Below are 17,804 nucleotides of genomic sequence, written 5' to 3'. Positions count from 1 at the left end.
TTAATCTGGTGATATCGTCTATGATCTGTTAGCGCTCGGGCGATGTGATGTGGATGACTCTCAGCTACAACCAAACTGTAGCTCAACATCTGGAAGACTGACTGAGTTGTTTGTTAAAATCACTTTGCTGTGGCGACCATCTTGAATCAGACCGACTCCAACAGTTAAAATCAGTTCGGTGGTTCAGCAGATATTTTGCTAACACCAGCTGTGTTCGATGTTGTTTACATCCGAACGCTGCAGCCCTAAGATTTTTAACGTGACTTATTGGCCTCGTCGGCTCTTTTACGTCTCATGAAACTGAACTAAAAATGTCGAACTGAACCAGCGATTACAGACAAACACCGACCACCATTTTCACAAACTTCCCTCTGATCAAGATAAACAGTTTGACTTTTAATGCAGAACACGTTGAAAACGGCGTGAATCCTTGTTGAAGTGAATCAAACAATCAGAAACCGACTGTGTTAATATTTGAATTAACTTTCACCGCATGAGGTCAGCTAACCTCAGTCAGGTTTATTTTATATTAAAAATATCTATTAGTTTCACCGACTTAGGTTGTTTTTCTTCTGTTCTGCGTTTAATTAAAGCTGAAAAGCTCCCGTCAGATAAGCGGCTTTGAGCAGAGGGGTTCCCGCACCTGAGGGCGGCGGTCGCTCTGGGAGGCGACGACAGCACGGCGATGGTGTGGGACCGCTGTTCACCGAACCCCTGGCTTTTAGTGGGAGACACCTGCGGAGAGCGCCACAATTATTTAACCCGGAGGGGTGAGACACGTGAGGAAGCGCTCAGTGGTGCATGCTCGCTCACCGAGTTGCCGGTGAAAGTGACCGGAGGCGACTGCCAGGAGATGCTGAAGCTGGAGCTGTTGGTGGGGGTGAAGCTGTTGGAGGCCGAGTTGCTGCTGCTGGACGGGATGGACACCGGCGCTGTGGCCTGGAGGCAGACGCAGGTTAGTCACGTTTCAGCTGGGAAAAGCTGCACGTATGTGTGCGCGCGCTCACCTGGTAGGCGTGGTCTGTGTGGATGAGGTAGAGAGCGCTCGGCGCGGAGCGGCTGAGCGGGGTGGTGCCGCCGGCCGGAGGCTCCTTGGAGTCGCACGGCGGCAGGGGCCGGTGGGAGTCGGCCGGCTGGCTGACGGGAGGCAGAGGAGACGGGGGAGGCGGCGGCGGGGAGAGGACGGAAGGCGAGACGGGCGACAGGCTGCTGAGGCCGTCGGCCACCGAGTCAGTGTTCAGCTTGATTTCTGTGTAGTAGAAGTCCTCCTCGCCATCGCTGCAGTCAGAGTCGCAGCTTCGCCTGAAAACAAAAAATAAGAAGTGTGATCTCACACACATCTGGCTGAACTGAACGTCAGCCTCCTCTTAAATATCAATACAAACTAGAATTAATCTCTTCTTTGGTCTGAGCTCCAGCAGCCTGAGCAGGATTTGTCTAAACGATCGATCTGCTGTTCGGAGGATGAAGATGGAGGAGATTCAGAGCTGCTACACTGGACCGCAGGTGAAGTGTCTGAGTGTCGTCGTTGGTTTCTGCATAGTTCCTCTTCTACTGAACCACTGCATGTTTAGGAGGGACTGAGTCAAAGTAAACCTTGGACAGAATTGACTAAACCAGCGGGACTGAACAGAACAGAACTGGGTTTGTTATCTGAGCCTGACGACAATCAGATCTGTTTATTTTCTCTTCAGGGCTTCCTGAGAAGCCTTATTCTAAGAAAACTGAACATAAACTGAGTTGAAATGATATAAACAGCATGCAGTGGGAGGTAAAGCTTGTTTTTAGATGCATTGCAGATGTGGAATATTCAGAATCGATTTTCAAATGTTAAAAATTGATTTTTGCTAACAACCAGAGGCCACAGCGAGATTAAAAAAGTGCGATCCGGATCATAATCAGGATCAGCACCACTCTTTTTTGTGACAACCCCAACATTTCCTGAACATTTCATCCAGATCTGTTTATTAGTTTTGACCTGATCTTTGCTGACAAACAAACAAACCAACGGACAGAACCGGAAACAAAAGGCTCACATGTAGGAGCAGAGACAAGGTTTTAACTAAGGGGTTACCTCATACCTTGACCTTTGACCCCACAAACCTTGAACTCAACAGGCATCATCTTTGACCCCTGAGGTGCCCAGGTGAGCAGACATTCCTACGTTACACTGCAGCAGAGTTAGAGCACTCAGTCAACTGTAACCTTTGACCCCATGACCTTGAAATCAGCAGTGATCACTTTTTTCAGTGATAGCTTTTCTGTGGTGTTTTCAATGTTCAGTTAGCATCTGTGCTAATTGTTGTTCAGCAGCCTGGATTAAAAGGTTTTTCTTTTGGACGTGTTTCATCGAGCACTCTTTATCAGGCTTGAAAATACCTAAATCTGTGTTCATTTGTGTGAAATAAGTCATAAGCGTTTACGTTTCAACATTATTAAAATGCATCAATAATCATTTTATAACACATCCCAGCCCTCTGAATCAGTATCAGATCGAATTGTGTCACCCTAGTATGTGTGTGTGTGTGTGTGTGTGTGTGCGTTACCCCAGGTGGATGGTGCGGATGTGTCTCTGGATGCCAGCAGTGGTGCTCAGCACTTTGCCACAGTTCTTCCACAGGCACTTGAACATCACCTTCATGGAGTTCTGCAGGCAGAGAGTGAAATGTGAACGACCTCAGCCGCCATCATCATTTATCACAGAGGTGTGGGGATCACTCAGACTGGACTTTTGTTTTAGATCTTTCAACCACATCATCTCAAACGTTGTAATTTATCGACCCAGGTTCAAATGATAAACTCTGTAGAGGCAATAAACCAGCTAATGTCCCGTTACATTACATCAGAGTTCTCTAACTCCATTCTGTGGTTCCTTTAAGAAAAAATAAATATAATTTAAATATTCCTGATGATTTAATTCCTTCATGTCTGACTCAGCTCTGTCGCTGCACATCAGCGTGTTTTATTAACTATAGGCTACTTCAGTTTCCTTTTAGTTCATAAACACACGTGTGAGGTTAATTCATGGAAAAGACAAAAACAACATCCCTGTTTCAACAGCAGCTGCAGCACAAAAAGGAGACTCTTTGAACTGGTGATTAATAGGTTGCCCGTTTAATCAGGCTAAAAATTGGCCTTCTTGGCATAATCGCGGTATGCTAATTGTTTTGTGGCATCGACCATTGATCATCTGCAAAAGGCAGCAAACAAAAACAATGAATCACGCACATCTGCGGTGCAGGCGGCCCTGTCGGCGACCCTGCTGCCGAGCCATGGTTCCCATTAGCCGCGGTCACGTGTTCGGCTGGCAGTTTGGTTTGAAACAAGCAGAGCCATTTAAACACAAACTGGTAGTGTTCACCTTTAGTATGTTTTTTTTTAGGATTAAATAAACAAAAATAAGCTGCATCAGTGAATGGGAAATGTGTCAAACATGGCTGTAGTCAGTGGATGGAGGGAGACGGAGGACGGTAAGAAACCTCACCGGAGTCGGAGGGGATTTCCTGGACGGTTCTACAGGTTTCCCTGTTCTATCCAATCAGGACTCTTTACACTGATTCACAACCAAAACAGGCACCTAATGTCCACTTCACTGGACACACAGTTAATGGAAATGTACTACTTATATGAAATAAAATGATCAAAAATTAAAGAACAAGCTTATTGATTAGATGTTTCTGTAAAATTATCTTTCTTTTTTAACTTCATCTGGGATAAAATGATTGACAGGATATTCCAGCAGTGGTCAACTAGTAAGGCTGCCTGTCTGCCATTTTGGGTTTGGAGGAAATACCTTATATTTACATCGACTGAGCACTGAAGAAACCTCAGTGGAGGTGCAGTAGAGCGCCCTCTAGAGGCTGGTATGCAGCTCTGTCATAGAAATAATTGCATTTAGGGAAAGAAATGACTTCTGAGTCGCTGCAGTGACCGCTGTGTGACAGAGTGCAGACATACGCAAAAAAAAATATATATATATATAAAAAATATATATATACATATTTCCATTTTTTATCTTTCACATGGTTCAGCATGAACTCTACTGGTCATTTTATTGGTTTTATAGATGGCTAACCAAAGAAAAGTCCCAAAAAGACCGTGTGAAAGAAACGTTTTTTTTTTTTCTTTATTACCCCAAAGAGTTTTTGGTGATACGAGGGTTCTGTCTGCCAATGTTTGTGTTGCGTCAACGCAAACTACAGTACAGAGAGCGACCTTCTAGAGAGGGGACACCACTGTGAGGCGACGCAGGGTCAAAGGTCACGGGGTGACAGTATATGTGGTGGGGTTAAAGCCAATGATGGCACACTTCCTCTAAACTAAAGGGACCTTCAGTCTGTTGTGCTTCAGTCAATCTCAGCTGGTAATGTAGGTTAATTTAATACATTTCTTTTGTCTGTAATAAAAAAACACTTGAATTCTGGTTAAAACGCAACATGTTTTTGAATTTTAAACATCAAAGCGATGCGTTTAGGTGTGTCTTTTCTTAATTGAAGATGTGGGCTCGTATTACAAAAGCCGTCACTCTTCATCTCACTTTCCTGTTCGGTGTACGAACTGAACAAAGGAGAGGCGAGCTGGACACGAGACAGGAGACGCTGCTCCACTGTTTCATTTGTCTGCAGTAATTACATCACAGAGAGGCTGGCTTGGTTTCCTGCCGTGAAAAGCACAGAGACTCCCAACAAGGCCCGTCTGTCAAACTTTTGTCGAGGAGACCGATTTAATTTTGACGAGATGCTGTTTTCATTCCACTTCATATCACAAACTCGAGCTGTCCCCCGTGCGTCCTTTTGTCTTTGACAACAAAAGCCCCGTTTTGTGGCGTTGCCGTGCGCGCGCGCTTTAAAGAAATAATTCGCAGTTAATTAAACGGCGGGGGGTTGTTCTTCAAACGGCATTGTGTTGCAGAAAGACTGGAACACCAGAGGAACATGCATATATGTTGTGTGTTTGTCAAAAACAAGAATCATCGAGCTCTCAGAGAAAACCTTCACCCTTTCATCCGTCACACTTTAATTTTTCTTCCTTTATTCTCCTTCCTGTGTGTAAAAGTGTCTCCGTCTCCGACTTCACCTGTCGCTCTGGTTCATCAGCCGTGTGGATTTAGAGGCTGTAAGGATCTTTGTGTTTGCTGGAACACGACCTGTGGTCATAACTGCGAGGGAACGCTGAGGGCTTATTGTGACCGGAGGACGGACATAAAGAGAGGCAGAAATATGAAGGTATACGGAGAGGGGGGGGGGACAAAACGAAGGACAGATGGATCAGAGACGTGGAGCACAGGAGGACAGATAGGGAGGGAGCGCCACACGGTGAATATCTGAAAAATAATGAGTGACGGTGAGCCGACAGAGGTGTGCAGAAATGAGAAAAAGGGGAATGATGAGTGAGAGAAGGAGCTCTGAGGGTGTGTGTGTGTGTGTGTGTGTGTGTGTGTGTGTGTGTGTTCTCTCCTGTCCCATTTTCCTCTCTGCCCATCAGTCAGGGTTCAGGTGACGTTGTTAATGTGAGATCTTCCCCTGATGTTTGTTTGTTAGCAAAATATCTCATGAGCCACTGGGAGGATTTTAATGAAACTTACGGAGCATGATCGCTGGATGTACGTCTTCAACTGATTACTTTTTGGAGCCAATGTGATTCAAGATGGCCTCCACAGCTAACCGACATTAGCCAACACAAGAGTGGCCACAGCTCTGTCAGTTTTTCACATATCGTGCTACGGTTCGACGTGGTAGTAGCTGAGAGTCCCTCACAACACGTACTCCGAGCGTGACGTCTGACATCACGTGAGACTGCAAATAATGTTGATTTGAAGGTTTAACTAAAACGGCTACAACAAGATGGTTTTAGTCTAAAAGTACGTCAGAACCCCCTCCTCCCCCTCGCTGCAGTCAGACATTAGACTCCTCTTTAGGCCGGCTAACAGTGTTCACCTTGCGCTTGCGAGGGATGGGCTCGTCGAAGAGCAGGCTGCTGCCGTCCTGCTCGTCCAGGCTGGGGTCCTCGGGTCCTGCCGGGCCAGGCCCCGCGCCGCCCTGGCTCGGCACGCGGAACGGCTTGAAGCTGTCGGCGGAAAGCGGCGGGGAGGGCGTGGACGGGTTGGACTGGTCGCTGGGCGCGGACCAGCTCCAGTAGCCTCCCGAGGAGCTGTTGCTGGACGGGGTGAAGGGTCCGACTGAGCCGTTCTCCTTCCAGGAGCCGCTCAGACCCTCTGCAGAGGTGGAGGGGGGGTAAAAAAAGAGGCTGATTTGAGCATCAAAGGACAAGAAGGATAAATGGTTTAATCTTTTTTTTTTTCACTTTTGATGATAATGGTTGTAAGAGATCCGGATAAGTTGAGTGTCGTTTTCCCTCCTCGAGGATAAAGCTCACAGTCCTACAGCTGGCTGCGACGCAGGGAAAATAAAAGCTCACTTCTCCGCTCTGTGATTCCACCGAGACACCAACAAGGTTTGGTTTTTATAGATCAAAGAAACGTTTCCTTTAAATATCAGCTACAAAAGGCTCCTCACTTTGGATAGAGAGAGCTGAACGGAGCGCTGGAGCTGGTGTTTACGACCGGAGCGGAGCGAGAGAGACCCAATTCTGTTGAGTAAACAGCTTTTTGGCGGGGCGTCTCTCCTTAAAGACTTCTTTCATTGCTGCTGAAAAGGTTTTAAGTGGCTCACCGGCAAATGTCAGCCGAGACGCAGTTCAACACGTGCACTTAATGAGAAGCTCACTGTAGGGTCTTTAAGCATTAAAACAACAACTGGGAAGCTGGTGTTTAGAGTTAAACGTACGAGTTTATGACTGAGACGTGTTTAACCTTTGACCTTTTGCGTGCAGCAGGTCCGCTCGGCTGTTCAGCCCAAAATAAACTAAACAGTTGTGGTTCAGTCTGGATTCCTGCCACCACGCTGATCCGAACTCTTAGCGCGTCTCTGCGGATTTGTGATGAAGCCGTCCTACGGGTGGCAGGAACCCCACCGACCCGAGCTTCTACGGTCGCTCGCCAGGGAACAGGAAGATGTCAGGGTACGGACATTCCTGAGCCGAGACGGGAGCAGCCGCAGGTGTGTTTTTAAGCGGTTGGTGTCGCAGGACTCACCACTGACTTTGACAGGGGGACTCCTGACCAGCGGGCTCGTGGAGAGGCTCGTCAGCACCATGGCAGCCGTCACCTTGTCCATATCCACCTCCTCCTCAGATCGCCTGACAAAACAAACCAGGAAAGGAAGAAATCATCACTGAGCATCCTTCACCCCTGCTAACAGGACTGACAAACTCACAAAGATTTGCCAATATTAGATGAAATGTTATTTTTAACCCAGCTGTTTCGAGTTGTAACTAAATCCTCCTAATGAGGCTCAAATATCAAATGAACAGGACTTCTTCACCAGATATTTTCAGATGAAACGCTGCAACACCAGCTGCTAACAACTTTCATGCATTTGTTGCTTTTTTTGTTTTTGTTTCTAACTTTCTTTGTGCAACTGACGCAACAGAGAACACAGAAAACACTACAGTGCCCAGTAAAAACTAAAATATACATGTAAAGCTGACCTAAAGGGATGCGCAGCGTGCTTTTTTTTGCAGTACACAAGCTAATCAAGGCACACGATGGACCCGGTCGGCTCCAGCTCAGAGATCTGTCTCGCCTGATGTCTTAATTCTCCGGCATGTCGGACTCCTACAGGAGAAACGGGCTCCCCGTGATCAAAGACGTGTCAATACAGCTTTATTACCAACAGCATACCTGGGGTGTGTCTTCATCATTAATGTAAAAAGCAGTGTGTGCGCGTGTGTGTGTGTTTGTGTGTGTGCGAGGCTTTGAAGGTGTGTTGATGTGAAATGATCAAACACAACCCCGCTTCGCTGATGAAACCCTCCTCTGCCTTGGAGGAAGATGACATCAGACATCCTCAGTTTTCATAACTGCTGGGATCAAACCGGCTCTTCATGCTTACGTGTGCAGCAGAGGGGAGAAAAACAACAACTAAAAAGTTGGAACACACAACCTGTGTTTTTTGTTTACTTTTCCCAACAAAAGTAAAAAAAAAATGAACTCCTTTAATTCAGAGCAGAAAATTACGCAGGTCACCACCCATGTTTCCCCTCTGTATTTGACTTTAATTTGCAGAAATCCTATTAATGCTCATTATTTCATACATATTAACTACGTGCAACGTTTTGCAGATAAGGTTAAAGTTAAATGTAGTATAAATGAAACAATTCAGACTCATTTGTCCCCTATAAGTCCAGTTCAGTTCAATTTAGTTTCCTTTTAAGACAGATGTTTGAAGCTGTTTGACATTAATTTATAAAAGATGAAAAAGTGATAAGAAATTCAATTGAACATATCTGTGAACAGCTAAACTCCTAAAGAAGGACTTGGTTACGAACTCAAACAAGTCAATGTCAAAGTGCAATACCAGCGATGACCACTAGGTGCTGGCTTCAAAAATAGCTTTGAAGTTGATGTGATTAATTTTAGCTCCGACCACATTTACACAGTTAATGGCACAGCTCATCATCTGCTGTTTGCTGATGATGTTAGGCAATTACCGCAAACTAAATAAAAAAAAAAACAACAAACAACTTAATATTTATTTACGTAAAGTACGACGTTATAAAGGAAGCAGACTGATAAGATATCAGCACGTGACCTAAACAAACGAAACATACAAAAAAAAAATAAAAATCTGGTTTGATGAACAACAAGGGCTAAACCGTTGAGGCGTTCAGTCAAAGTTTAGATGTTTCAATGGTGTTTTTTGTTTTTTCAGAATGGCTTTAAGGCTCAGAAAATCTGGGGAAGTCCCAAACCCAGACGTGTTTGTAAAAGCTTATGCACCACACCGGTGTCTTAAGTACAATCTAAACCTGTGTTAGTTGATGCTGTCTTAGTTAGATGTGTTTAATGTTTTATGCTCAGTTGAAGCGAACACAGATACGGGTTGATTTGCACGTGTCTCCAGGTTAGAATAACATCCTGAACCCGTCCTGATCTGAGCCGCTCCGGTCTCGTGTCCGGGTGGCTCCTGTCCGCCCTCAGAGCGCCCGTGGCGTCTCTCTCTCCAGATGTGTTCGCTGAGGTTTGAGTTTTGGCTGCAGGAGCCTCGTGCAGACTGAGGACCTGTGTTTGACACTCCAACTTAAAACAGCCAGCCGAACCGAGGGGGGATTTCCAGAGCTGCTTCCATAAACTAAACCAGACCTCAGAGGGATTATTTTTGGAATGCATCCTTTTTGAAAAAAATAAAAAAATATATATTTTAGCACAGGATAAAAACTGTACGCTCGTGTGTTTTCCTAAACAATAGCACGCATATAAAGTAAGAAACAATGCTGGACCAGACAGCAGATACAACCTGGTGTAAAGTTACTCACATTTAAAGACGTCACAAAAATCGAGTTTCTATCTTTTATAATATCTAATCTACAATCTGAACCAGTTTTTTTTAAACACAACCGCTTCATAAATTCCCACTGTAATTGAAGTTGTAGACAGACTCCTAAAATTTATCATTGCATCAATACTTCAGCTGTGACTGAATTATGCAATTAAAAGAGTATTTTCACAGGCGAGGAAGAGGAGACGGGAGCGTCGGCCAACAAAGAACGAGGCCCGGCCTCCATTAGCTGATGGCTAATTTATTACTGCTCCTGCTGCTGAATATGATGTCATTACAGCTTCCACATAAATCAAGAAAAGAAGCTGCAAATGCCACTTTTATCCCTAACCCCCCCCCGCCCCCGCGCCGCAGTAAAACCACCTCCTGGTCACCTTGGGAGGACATCATCTCCACGGCGACGCTGTCGGGCCATAATTACACCGAAATTTGTCTGTCTTGAAATACCAGAGAGTCAATCTTCGGGAAAATACATTAGGACAACAAATAATTAAGATGTAATGTACGACATGGAGCGTAGGAGCGAGCGAGAGAGGAATTTGCCCAAATCACTTCTGTCATTAATGGTTCCTATCAAACTAAAATGATGTCCGACTTTAATTAACACACACATGGCGTGTTTGTGTGTTGGAGAAACATGATGCATGCGACGCCGGAGACGGGGCAGGACGGGGAACGGATTGAAGTGAAATCTCAGGAGTGAGTTTCGCACATCGAGACGTTGTAATGTTTTCCACGTTAATCGTTGGCAATAAAACGTCTCCAGGCTTTTCTGGAGGAGGGCACTACCCCCGGACGCGTGGCGTCGTCGACAGAGGGCTGCGGAGAAAGTTAAGAGCTCGTTTACTGAAGCAGATTACAACCAAAACAGATCCGTGTAACCTCAGCCCGCTGCCGGCCATTCATAAAAGGGAAGTCAGATTTCACCGGAGACGCTGCCGGTGTGGTTAAAGTCGTTAAAAAGGCCGCCGGTACTTTCACAAATAAAACAAACACTTTAATTTAATGTATGTACGGACACCATTCACAGCCGCCCCTGAGGGTTTTTACACTAAACTGTCCTCTCCTTATGTACACGCAATAATGTCCTCATATTAAAGGAACCAGAGCAGGATTTCTTTATGCTTTATGTTGTTTTCTTTCTCTCAGGTTAACATTTAAATGTTCACTCCTGGCTTTTCTTTACCAAATGGAAACACAACATAAAGTTAAATGCAAAAAAGTTTAAAAATTAAACAGTAATCTACCTGTTTTATTGAGTTATAACCTCATGTTCTCAAATTAGGTGACAAAAACCTAAGAAAGTCAGATAATTTCAACAAAATACACAAACAAAAGAAGTTTAAATTGGTGGATATTTAGCCTTTTCTGCTCTACAACATAAAGTAGCAAACAGCTTATCTGTTAACCAGCATTTTGCTATAGATCAATGATAAAAAAATATTAATAATCAGTAAATGAACTGACCGTTTCAGCTCCAAAAACAAGCCATTCAAGCAGCGGGAACAAAACATTTGAAAAGGAGTGAGATCACAAAACTTTGTGCACAGATGAAGTTGTTCTCTGTCCAGATAAACAACAAACAGTAGGAGGGTCAGCTGAATACTCCCACCGTCTTTAGGCGAGGTCCTATCAAGATTAAAGAGGTGAAACCACGTGTGAGCGGACACAAGTCGCGCTGGACCTTCACATTTCAATTAGAGACTTAACGGGACTTTGAGAGGTTTTTTTTTTTAGGGCTTTCATACCTACAGAATATAATAAATAATAAATAAATGCCTGAAGAAATGAACAAATAATCAAAAAATAGATATGTAGTCAAATACTGTTAAAAAAATCATTTCAGATTATTATTAATTTCTGACTTTATATTTTTATTTAAATGAGCGTTTGTGGTTAGCTGAGCTAGATAAAAGCAGCGGCACCTTTTAAAGTGTGTTAATGAGTAAAATGATTAATTTAATGTTAATGATATAAATAATATGACCCGGGACACAGCCAGAACTCGCTGCAGAGATCATCTGTCCTCTGTGGGAACAGGATGGATGGATGGATGGATGGATGGATGGATTGTATACTTTCTGCCTGGAGAATAAAACCATCTGACTGAGTGACTCGTTTGTCCCCTGAAATAAATTTTAAGCTCCATTTTTTTGATTTATCGCGATGCAGACGTGAACTATTCTGAAACGAATCAAAAATGTTTTATTATTTAATGTTATTAACGTCACGTTGAAGTGTTTATGGAGAGCGCACAGCAGAGGTAGAAGGAGGCGTGAAACGACACCATCTGCATTAAAAACCACTTCAGCTTCAGTGAGGTCAAAGGGAAAAACGATGGAGACAAGACCTGTACTATGTGCATGTTGTGTACATGTTTCCACTCAGAGGAGGAAGAAGAAGACAGAAAAACAACAACAACAACAACAACAACAAAACCAGCTGGTGACTTGAAAAAGGAGAGCGAATTAAAAACGCAACTGTTGCAACTTTCACTGAGAAAGATTTTCGTCCAGTTTGGAGCCCTGACAGAACATCTCTTGATGAAGACACAGCAAGCATCGGGACCAAAAACAAAATGGTGGAAGAGAGCAGGTGAGACGGCTCCAACAGGTGATGCATGACGGACCTCCATCACCACAGGAGCTTCTGTCCCTCAGCATTTTGACTCCTTTTGTTCAACTAATTCCCATAAACTTGTTTGAATAAAAACTGTTTCATACTATGATGAAGAGCAAAATCTGTCTTCTGGTCAGGATTTAGTTTGGAGTGCGATTGTGGATGAATCGATAATCGATTTATAACCACACCACAGCCCTATTTATTTCATGTTATTGATTGAAATAGTATTTCATACTATTTTAATATACATATGAACACAACAAAGATGACTCTGGATGTCTGACATCAGCCAGAAGGATTCATCGAGAACTAACAAAAATACACCAAGATCTAAGAAAGGAGAAAAATAACAGAACAAGAATTTAGGAGGTAGTGGATCTCCTCGAGATAAAAAAGCAGCAGAATGGCTGACAGGGTGAAAATCAACAACACGTGCTGAAGACGACTGCAACGGCAAACTAGAAAAGTTAAAGTGAAGTGAAGCTGGAGGGGGGGCGCACCGACGGAGACACCAGCGAACCAACAGCTCCCTCTTCAGGGGTTGTGATGAGTTTGGTGAGAGACCTGGCTGTTTGCCAACCTGCCAGCAGAATTTATGAGTGTGTGTATGTGTGTGTGTGTGTGTGTGTGTGTGTGTGTCGCAGATGCTTTCATTTGTTGTGCCTCCCCAGCCAGATGTGTGTCTTCTTTTCAGGCACCGCAAGTGATTTCAACACAACAAAGATCCTGTTTGAGAGCGAGTGAGACAGAAGGCAGGGCTGTGTGTATGTGTGTGTGTGTGTGTGTGTGTGTGTCGCGACCACTGTGGGGGGACACAGAGTCCAGTTTCAAGCAAAACAGTGCGGACAGAAAATAACAGGAGTTCATGTTACTGTGACCATCTTGATTTGACAGTTAAATGGGGAGCCGATGAAATGTGGGCCAGGTTTTTGTTTTTCATCACTTTTTTTTTTTTTAAACGTTACAGTAGATGGTAAAAACAGACAAACAGGGTGCTGGTATTTCTTAAGGAAGAACCACGGAGAGTTGTCATTGACTCAGATTATCTTTGGTGGCTGAAAAGTTGCTCAGTACATCAACACAACATACTTTAAATTCAATTTAAAAGTCAAAAATGAAACAGACACTAGTAAACAGACACTAGTAACAGACACTTTAAGGTAAAACAGTTGTCTATTTATTGCTAATGATGGAAAACTTCTGCTCAGTGACTGAAATAATCCTAAAATAAATCGTTGACAAGTTCAGATAAATCACAGTTTACGTTTCAGACAAAGGAAAATCCCAATGCAGCTCATAAAAATGTTCTTTGTCATTTTTCTTTAAAAAAAAAAACAACTAACTTTCCAAACTCACAGTAAATGGGCCAAGGTCAGGCATCTCACACACACACACACACACCTCGCCAGCCTCAGTTTCTGTGTCACCCAAAACACTATCAATCACTACTAATAAAGGCAGCTGAAAGGTGTGGTTAGTGGCAGGAATTCCCCTGAAACACGGCCGGTACTGCCAAGCACAACCCTAACTCCTCCGCTCCTCCAGCTCCTCCAGCTCCTCTTCCTCCCTTCGCCCCTGCTGGCCTCGGTTTTCCTCCTGCGAGCCTCGCTCACCTTCCCCCGCACGCTTCCAGCCTGCCTGACTCGTTGCCACAGATCACGGGCCGGGTAGAGTAAGCGAGGAGGACAGTGTGCGCGCTGCGGTGGGTAAACACGCGCGCCGGTTTTGGTCGGCCTGTCTCTTTGATGCCGCACCGTTTCGGGGAGGTGTGCATCGTTTATAGCAGCCACTGGACCTCGGCGAGCTCCTATAAATCAGAAACTCTCCCGGTTACTTTGTGCTCATCCGATTTCTTTCCCCGTCTCCCGCGCTCACACAAACACAATATCAGAACCACAGAAGAAATCTGAATACGACACGGAGCTAACGTGCATGAAGGGTGCAGCTTCTGACTGGCAGGTGTGCACAAAGACAAGCACCCTTTTTATTTCCATGACACTATCTGGCAATGTTTCCTACAGCAGCCTCTTTGGAAACAAGCATCCAGAAAGCAGCATTTCAATAAACGCTCAGAAATCTACAAAGCGGTATATTAGAGCTGTGGCAGTTTCCTGAGGCGTACCGTGGTGTTTGTTATTCACAATAAGAGCATGAGTTTGGACCTGAACCAATGACACACAAGGGTGGATATAAAGTTTGGACACACTGTGCCCAACAGCTGCAGAATAGTGTCTGCTTGTTGTAAATCTGGGCATATGGCCTGTAAGAAAGAGCCATTTTTATGGCTACAACAGGAATTTTACAGCTCATAGAGGGGATGTCCAAAACGTATAATGACTTTTTCTTCTTTACTTTATCACATTGAACACAAGAATCCTCTTTGTGTGGTTTTGAGCTACTTAACAACAACAAATGAAGCACCGCAGCACACTGAAAATGACTACATTTACACAATAAGAGGCAAAATAGTTGTTTATGAACCAACAAGGTGTTTTAAGGGACTGAATCTTGGTGTATCATGTTAAGGTATGCAGCTTGTCTTTGAAATGTTGAAGAAGAAGAAAAAGAAGAAGTGGCCTACAAATATCTACTGCATATGAGAAGGACAATGTCCCTAATAATTCCCTTATTTAATGGATGATGTTAGCACTGAGAAAAGGGCAAAGGTTAAACTGGAATCTTTGGTGGTTTTTTGGATGCAACCAACCAAATAAAAGCCAGCTGAGAGCTAAAAACAAAATGTCTGAAGCCTTGATGTAAAACCTGTTCATCCTTTCAGTTTAGTTTGGTTTTCATCCTTTAATGGAGGACTGCGTTCTTCGGGCGCTATCCTAATTTCTTAACTCAACACGTGTGTTTGAATGCCCTCGCCACGCACAATGACTGCCCAAACAACAACGCCGTCTTCATCACCCTAACGTCCTCACGGCTCTTCATGCGCTCATCTTCCTCCTGCCCTCTGAGGCTTCTAAAAGGCAGCAACAACAATCCTCCGCCTGATTCACTCTCACTTTTAGAGTAAGCTAAGATCAAGATTAATGTTCCCCACTGATAATAAATGGACTCCAGTACACCCTCATGAGTGCACTGATCTGAAAGGATGGTGTTGAGTTACAAGCCATCATGGCTCGCCTAAAGTTTAAAAACTGCTCAGTTTGAAAACTTTCCTTTAAACCCATTTATTATTTAATATCTTGTTTTCTGGCTTAAAGACAATTTATCTTTAAGGCAGACTTCTCGAATTTATCTGAACACCACACAGGGTGGGATTGTTACCCAAATAACATTATAAGATTCGAACTGTGTCTAATTTCAGCTGTAAATTTATAGTACCCCCCGTTATCTTCCATACCCTTCCATAGCCTTAAGCAAAGGGCCCTAATAATAACTCCGACATTATGGCTTTAAAAGACCTCATGATGCAAATAATGTAAACCATAAAGATATTATTTTACTGCTTTAATGCAGCAGTGCACTATTTCTGATGTGAGCATCCAATCTATAAAAGGCTTCAGGCCTCTTGTGATATATATGAGAATAAACTAAATAAATAAATAAGTGAAGCCTCCAAAGTTTCACGTCTTGAGAAAGAGCCAGAATTCCCCTTTATTCATCGAGTGAGAAAATGACGACATTACTGACTGAGAGGGGATTCCAGAATGAGAAGCGGAGGTGGAAAAAGACAAACAGGTCGATTTTTTTACAGTTTCCTTCGGTTTGTTTTTCTTGCTGAGAGTGCGATATATCTAATATGTCGAGTCCTTTCCCATAATCGGAGTAATCCCCTCCGTGTGGTGCACCCAACCACATCAACACGATCTTCTTAAGCCACAACCATCCCGCTCCCCTTCGGCTGGGCTGGGCTGACAGCAGGTTGCTGAACAGACAGGGTTTGGTCACGTATGGATGAGGGTGGATGATGAGGCCATTACGGCTCGACAATAAAATTACTGAGAGCCACGTCACGTTTTATCTTTGGCGTTCGTCTGCAGCTAATGAGTTGATTGTATTAGTAGTTGTCTACCTCTAGAAACACACACACACACACTTTCAGCAAGTGATACACACACACGACACGGGACAATATTAGGTGCAGAAATCAACAAACTGTTGGCTTGTTCCTCCTTTCTCCTTTGTTTTTTTGTTTTTGTGCCAGTTTTGTTACAGTTAATGCACCCTGGTAGGAGAAACATTGGTTTACCATCAAACCAAAGACTTTCTATCTGTTTGTGTGCACAATCTGCAGAACAAAAGAGCAAGTTTTTCCTCTTTTTAATTACCTGTCGCTGTCATTTGTCTTTATTCTTTATATTTATGCTACAAGAAACACAGTCCCTCCTCTTTAGATCATGTGAGTTTGTTATGGTAGGATTGATTACAAGGAATATAGACAGTAAATGTTCTGTTTTTATTATAGAAAACGCCACGCGGATCTTCAATAGCACAGGAAGCAAAAAGCAACGAACAACCTCCCCTCCTTTCCGTTGGTCTTAAGCCCATTTTATTTAAATCTAATAAAAATTTACACGCCAATCACCTCCGGGAGTCACAGAGTCTGCACACGCACACCAACGAAGGCAAGCGTAACACTTGGGCGCACGCAAAATTGGAAATTAGATCATATATGTAAACAAAGACGCGAGCGCGAGGAAAAACAATGATTTCCACTCGGATTTACAGAGTTACCTTGATAAATGCACATATAAATAGGGTTTAAAAGGCCTTTAGGCTTCGCTTTTCTCCTCATTCTGAAGCATAAAATGAAATGAGTTTCACATCATCTGGAGCAAACAATCTCTGGGCTGCACTCGCTCACTCAGACCAGGAATGGAGGTCTGAAAAGCAACTTATTAAAATATTTGAAGGACGTCCACGTGTGACTATAGTGCTGATTTATATTCTGCACAACCACCTCTCTGTCTGTGAGATGCTAATCACATTTTACCATTCATGTAACCATTTATCAGAAGTCTTCAATGATCCTTTCAACCACTCGTGCTTCACATTTTTCAGCTCAAGTCGTGACTTCCCTCTTGAACCCGAGAAACTCGAAATGGCACTTAGCTTCTGTCTGCGAACAGCGGGGGGTAATAAGAAGGCCTCGCTTTGCTACGAACGAATGAAATAAAGTCGCATCGGCATAAACATTTAAATGACAGTAAACTATTTTGGATCGAGTCAATCAAACAAAACGAATGGATGATTAGATAACTGCTGCCGTTCACACAGATAATTAGAGGAGTCGTCGAGGATTCGGGGAAAGTTCCTAAAGCGGCGTCACATGCTGAATAGTTTTTGGGATTTCGAGCAATTCTAGACGTTTCTGTTCAGGGAAATGCAAGATTACATCTGTGAAAGTAATGTTGCATAAAAAGCATCCATAAAACAACTCCAGGCTAGAAAATTAACCAAACTCATTAGGAGTTATCAGTTTCTGAATCTTTCTTTTTTCCACCAGTTTGATAACATAAAAAAAGAGGTATTCAGTATTTATTTGCTCATGAACCTGTGTCAAACTTTTCCTGCTTGAGCAGGAGGGGGGGATTACTTCTGAGTTCAAATGTAAACGTATGAAGACAAGGACAAGTCCGACCGTGAGGAGAAGTGTGGTCTTGGCTCAGGTAGGGAAGCGTATGAAAGAAAGCTGGTTATTTTCGAAACATAAGTAGGAGTTTATCGGAGAAAACACCTGCAGAGTGGAGACAAGGGCCTTCGGTTGATGTCTATATGTAAGCCCTGGTTTGTTCTTATTTCCCCCTTTAGCAGAAGAGATGAAGGGGAACG

The 17,804-nt window shown here is 43.6% G+C and overlaps 1 protein-coding gene across 2 annotated transcripts in view; it reads right to left on the bottom strand.

The window, feature by feature from the left end:
• The window catches only part of znf704 (zinc finger protein 704), a 54,682-nt gene that overhangs the window by 11,481 nt on the left and 25,397 nt on the right, over positions 1 to 17,804 (bottom strand). For both annotated transcript variants that reach the window (XM_017425771.3, XM_017425762.3), the window contains exons 4-9: positions 7,094 to 7,197; positions 5,937 to 6,214; positions 2,547 to 2,647; positions 1,008 to 1,302; positions 814 to 939; positions 644 to 735 (exon numbers count right to left, since the gene is read on the bottom strand). In XM_017425771.3, coding sequence (XP_017281260.1) covers positions 644 to 735; positions 814 to 939; positions 1,008 to 1,302; positions 2,547 to 2,647; positions 5,937 to 6,214; positions 7,094 to 7,197 — 996 coding nt within the window. The remainder of the gene's footprint in view (positions 1 to 643; positions 736 to 813; positions 940 to 1,007; positions 1,303 to 2,546; positions 2,648 to 5,936; positions 6,215 to 7,093; positions 7,198 to 17,804) is intronic.

The sequence above is a fragment of the Kryptolebias marmoratus genome, linkage group LG5 (genome assembly GCF_001649575.2).
Source record: "Kryptolebias marmoratus isolate JLee-2015 linkage group LG5, ASM164957v2, whole genome shotgun sequence".
NCBI lineage: Eukaryota > Metazoa > Chordata > Actinopteri > Cyprinodontiformes > Rivulidae > Kryptolebias > Kryptolebias marmoratus.
The sequence above is the reverse complement of the archived record's forward strand: the minus strand, read 5'-3'. Positions and strand labels throughout refer to the sequence as shown.